The sequence below is a fragment of the Sinocyclocheilus rhinocerous genome, unplaced genomic scaffold, assembly GCF_001515625.1.
Source record: "Sinocyclocheilus rhinocerous isolate Xijiao unplaced genomic scaffold, SAMN03320098_v1.1 scaffold166, whole genome shotgun sequence".
In the NCBI taxonomy this organism is placed as follows: Eukaryota; Metazoa; Chordata; class Actinopteri; order Cypriniformes; family Cyprinidae; genus Sinocyclocheilus; species Sinocyclocheilus rhinocerous.
In genome coordinates, this window is record NW_015633186.1 from 1,950,974 (window position 1) to 1,956,308 (window position 5,335).

The 5,335-nt window shown below is 31.2% G+C and overlaps 2 protein-coding genes across 3 annotated transcripts in view; one reads left to right on the forward strand and one right to left on the reverse strand.

Moving 5' to 3' along the window:
* LOC107743722 (matrix metalloproteinase-20) overlaps window positions 1-1,577 on the forward strand; it is a 5,191-nt gene extending 3,614 nt beyond the window's left edge. The window contains 5 exon segments of the mRNA XM_074560196.1: window positions 354-442; window positions 558-571; window positions 979-1,135; window positions 1,286-1,389; window positions 1,471-1,577. Coding sequence (XP_074416297.1) covers window positions 354-442; window positions 558-571; window positions 979-1,135; window positions 1,286-1,389; window positions 1,471-1,577 — 471 coding nt within the window.
* Window positions 1,578-2,982: 1,405 nt separating this feature from the next.
* Window positions 2,983-5,335, reverse strand: part of npat (nuclear protein, ataxia-telangiectasia locus) — a 15,024-nt gene continuing 12,671 nt past the window's right edge. For both annotated transcript variants that reach the window (XM_016557012.1, XM_016557011.1), the window contains one exon: window positions 2,983-3,544. In XM_016557012.1, the coding sequence (XP_016412498.1) occupies window positions 3,464-3,544 (81 nt within the window). In that variant the 3' untranslated portion in view covers window positions 2,983-3,463. The remainder of the gene's footprint in view (window positions 3,545-5,335) is intronic.

Below are 5,335 nucleotides of genomic sequence, written 5' to 3' on the forward strand. Positions count from 1 at the left end.
TAAGATACATTTATATGCAAACACCATGTAAAAGTGAATTTTGCATCCAGTGTCTACTTTAAAATTTAAATATAATCTTAATTCATGTGATGAAGGATTTTGAAAGTCTGACAGTATCAGTGTCGAGCACTACTGTAAGCTTAACCCTGCATGGTGTAAATGTTTGAAAATGATTAACAGTTGAAAACATTAGAAATTTAGAAAAGTAATCAAAAAGTAATCAAATGTAATCAGTTACATTACTTTAATAAAGTAATTGAAAAGTTACACTACTTATTACATTTTAAGTAGGGTAACTTGTAATCTGTAACCTATTACATTTCCAAAGTAACCTTCCCAACACTGAACATAAGACACTTGTAATCCCCAACAAGTGTGATCCAAACTTTTCTCTTGATGCTGTGACAGTACTCAGAAGAGAAATGATCTTCTTTAAAAACAGGTGAAGCATTTACTCATTTAAAACATTGCCTACCCTACCTTTAATATATTTATTCAGCAAGGATGCATTAAGTTGATTAAAAGTGACAGTAAATTCAGTCATAATGTTACAAAAGATCTCAAATAAATAGTTCTTTTGAACTTTATATACATAAAAAAATCCTGGAAAAAATGTATCATGGTTTCCACAAAAATATTAAGCAGCACATCTACTCTCAGTATTGATAATGATAATAAATGTTTCTTCAGCACGAAATCAATTCATTCATCATTAGAATGATTTCTGAAGGATCATGTGACACTGAAGACGAGAGTAATGGCCATCACAGGAATAAATTACATTTTAGAATGTATTGAAATAGAAAACAGTAATTTTAAATGGTAATATTTCACAATATTACTGTTTTACTGTACTTTTTTTGATAAAATAAATGCAACCTTTGGTGACCATAAGAGACTTTCAAAAACATTTAAAAAAAATAATCCTAACAACTCCAATCTTTTGAACAATAGTGTAAATATTTACTCTTCTACTAGGTCCTAAATATTGGGTAGTTCAGAAACTGGAGTCAAAGAGCTATTATAGCTCCATCTATGAATTTGGATTTCCAGAAACAGTGAAACAAATAGATGCTGCTGTTCATGTCATTGAACATGGAAAGACCTATTTTTTCACAGGAGACTACTATTTCAGGTAACGTCTTTATTTTTTTCAAATGTCATGATCTTAAGATCATATTGTTTAAAAATGCCTAAATGTAATGATTTTCTTCCAGAAAACAAGTTTATCAGATAACTCTCACTTCAGACATTTACAGAGAACAAACATTCCTTTTTTTCTTAGTTATGATGAGAAAAGAAGTGTAATGGATCGTGGATTTCCAAGGAAAGTTCATATGGATTGGCCTGGAATTGTTGGGAAAGTGGATGCAGCTTTTGAACTCAATGGTAATGGACTGTATCATTTTCTACCAGTGTTCTCTGTAAAACATTTCCCCTGGAATTACATGCAGGTTTTTTTCTCAACAGGACATGTTCATCTCTTCTGCAGATCAAAGGCATTTATCTTCAGCCATCAGAAAAGACGTTTACTACACATTATGAACACAAATGCTTGGTTTGGCTGCTATAGCTGAAAAATTTGAAGATATTATGTTCACAAGAAGCACAGGAAGGAATTGTGTGATTGACTATTGTGCCTCATATTAAATGTTAAATAAGCTTAGTTGTACAGTATCAAGAGATATTTGAATCTTTCACGTGGTTACAGAATCGTCAGTGAATGAATAAATGTTCTCAAATTATTGACATATTCTCAACATCTTTGAAATCACTTCATATCCATGACTGCATTTTAATGCTTTAAAAAATTAAATGCACATACTAGCAACATGCTTTTAAAATCGTTTTGAACATCAAGCATCAGTTTGAACATTATTAATAAATTATTAAATGAATAATAATAATAATAATATATTTTATATTTTAATACCAATGCAAGAGAAAATGCAAGAAAAAAACCACTTTTGGTTCCCCAAAGAACAAAAAATAAATAAAAAATCTTAGTGTGAAGAACATTTTAATAATTTAAAGAACCTTTTGTTCACTGGAAAGATTCCATGGATGTTAAAAGTTTTGGCTGAAACCATAAATGCCAATAAGAAACCTAAAGAGTATAAAGAGTGTATTAGATTACTAGCAAACCAATACTAATTTTTACTTAACGTGTGTCTAAAGTATTATGTTGCCATTTAATTTTTGATTTATATTTCAATTTACACCTAACATTTGACCGCTAAAAATACACTGATGCAGTGCTGCTGGCCTGAATATCATGAGAAAAAAGGGGCAAAAAGGACAACTGAATTAAAAGCACTAAGCAGCGTCTCTGATATGATCTGATATGGCTTGTTGACCTAAATAGTTTGGATTAGCTATCAAAATAACAGAGCGTCTATGAGTACAGAGAATGTTAAACAGCTGAGAAAAATGATTTATTGTTGCCTCCAGCACTTACAGGACCTTGCTTGCCCTGATTTCATTCCCAGTGACCTCTTTTTACCTCACAAGCCACAATATCATATATAAGTGCATTCCCTTGGTTTACCAAAACATGTTGAGTAACAGTATATTAGAACATTTATTTGTGCTCACCAATTATGTATTTGATTAAAAATACAGTAAAAACAGTATTATTGGGTAATATTTTTTTTTTTTTTAAATAACTTTTGTATTTTACAATATTTTTAAATGTTGTAGCAAAACTGAATTTTCAGCAGTAATCACTTCAGTCTTTAGTTTCACATGATCCTTCAGAAATCATTCTAATAGGCTGATTTGCTGCTCAAGACATATTATGATCAAAGAAAATGTATAGTTAAAGAAAAATGAGATTAAGGTGTTCAGTCAAGCTGGGCATATGCAAATGCTGCAGGTCTGCTCCATATAAATATGCCACAGCTGGACATAGAAACAGAAATCATTCAAAAACTATTCAATCAAATAGTGATTTATTAAAATACATCATATAATAAACCATCTAAAGGACAGAAAACAATAACGTTCAACTTCTCTATCCATACTGTAAAGGAAGAATACCACCTAGAGGCTGTACAAAGGAAATCATCTCTTGAAAATGTTCACAGAAATGTAGTCACATGGTGCAGTTGATGGAAAACATAAAAGGCAACGAACTAAATAACAGCTGGTTGCAATGGAGCAGCTCAACTGACACTTTCACAAATGTAGTCAAAAATGACAGTTTAGTCTGAAATTATTTTCTTGTTTGTTTTGACAAAGAGTGCTTAATTAGTTTGGGCCTGTATATGAACATCTTAAATGTATGAATATGATTATTAGGCTAATATGGTGTCTATGTACAATATCTCATCCTGGATGTAAAACAGAAAGCAGCTATTCAGAATGGGTACTGAATAGATCTGTTTTATCGCTCTCAGTAGCACCACATGGCTTGTTATGTCCCTGAAATGGTGGCCAGCAGCACGGCTCGTCCTCAGCGTCATTACTCATCATAGTGCAGGGATGACAGGAATTTATCAACATCCAAGTCTTCAGGAAAGGAGTCCAGCAGCTTCTTCGGTTTCTGAAAAATAAAAAGGAATTCAGCCGAGCAATGTTAACATACCAGATGATGCATGCTGAGGTACACAAATAGACAAAAATGAGTCCGACTTCTCTGATTGGCTGGACTGCCATGAGCTGACTCGCTGCCTACTGCCTATTGTCTAGGCAGGACACATACTAAATGAATGGTATAGGTATATAAATGGAATAAATAACTGGTTTGAGATGCTTTTTTTGTGGCAATTACATTCAGCCACTAGTGACTTGATTTTGATTTTAGCATTATATATTAAATTATTTAGTACTGAAAAGTATTAATAGGGAGTAGTTTTACAACTAAAAATAAATTGATTAAAATAGATTTAAAACAATTCTAAAAACATTGTTATAAACATAATTAAATAAAAAATGTTATATATACACACACATATATATATATTTGCAAACATATTCATTTATACAATGAATTATTAGGGCTGTAAAACGATTAATCACATCCAAAATAAATGTGTGTTTACATAATGTGTGTGTGTAATGTGTATATTTATTATTGATATAATTAGTTAGTTATAATTAATTATATTATTGATATAATAAAATTAGTCATTATAGTTATTCTATAGAAATACACAGATTCATAAATTATATATTTATATACATTTGCACACACACACACAAATATACACGGTACACATATATGTGTTATGTAAACACAAGTGGTGGATAAATCTCCCCACCCACGAATCACATGCACTCAAACTCAGAATTAAATTTATTTAAAGTAAAAAAGACAATTAAATAAATGACAAGCAATAGCACAAACAAAAACAATAACAAGATACAAATTAAATTAACAGTACTTAAATTTTTTCAGTTAGGTCTAACTATAATCTATTCAACTGTAAAATAACACTGGTTAGTCTTCACTGTATGATGAAAGGCAGCAGCAGGTTTATTTAGGCTGCTGTCTCTTTAAGACCTCATGCACGGATCTAATATACTATTACACAGGGCTCTATGCTTACTTTTCTTTTAGGAGCGCTTGTCCTCCTCATTTAAAAAATTTAGGAGCACCTTCTGATCAATAATCAAATTCTGATAAAAAATTAGCCTTCCTAATACGAGGTAGTATTTGACCCCTTAAAGTGATTTACAGGGGCATTTTCTTTTTACTTTTGTAATGGCATAATTTTCATCTGTCAAATTAAAAAATTTATGTTAAGCTTTTTAAAATTTCTATTTAAAACAATATAAGAAGAAGTCTCAGAGGTGGCAAATTCATAAATTCATGTGGAAATTAAGGTTTTAAATGTAAACATATTCAATATATTTAATATACAGAAATATTAAACGATTTAAATGAATGAAATAAGCTAAAAACTAAACTAAATCCGCCAGCAGGTGGCAGCAAGTCACTGAATCATTAATTCAATCAATTGATTTGTTCGAACGGCTGATTCATTCAGGAATGAAGAAAGTGACTGTCTTTATGAATGGGAATAAATATGAATAAATGAACTGTCATTTAATTCATGAATTAAACACCGTTGTGTTTGCTTTTAGAGAACCGTAGCGGCTCAGATGTTACTTTATTTGGAACTATTTTCGTTGATGAAATAGAGCAAAGCTAAAATGTTAAAAAAAAAAAGCATCTATTATATAATTACCCATTTCTGATGTCGCCAATAATTAGAGATGCACCGAAATTTCGGCTGCAGAAAATTAGTCCGCTCAGTCGCTCCACTCGTATACCGTTCATGCAAATCGGAACAGCAAAGTCCACTCAAAAATTGAGCCGACAGGAAACATT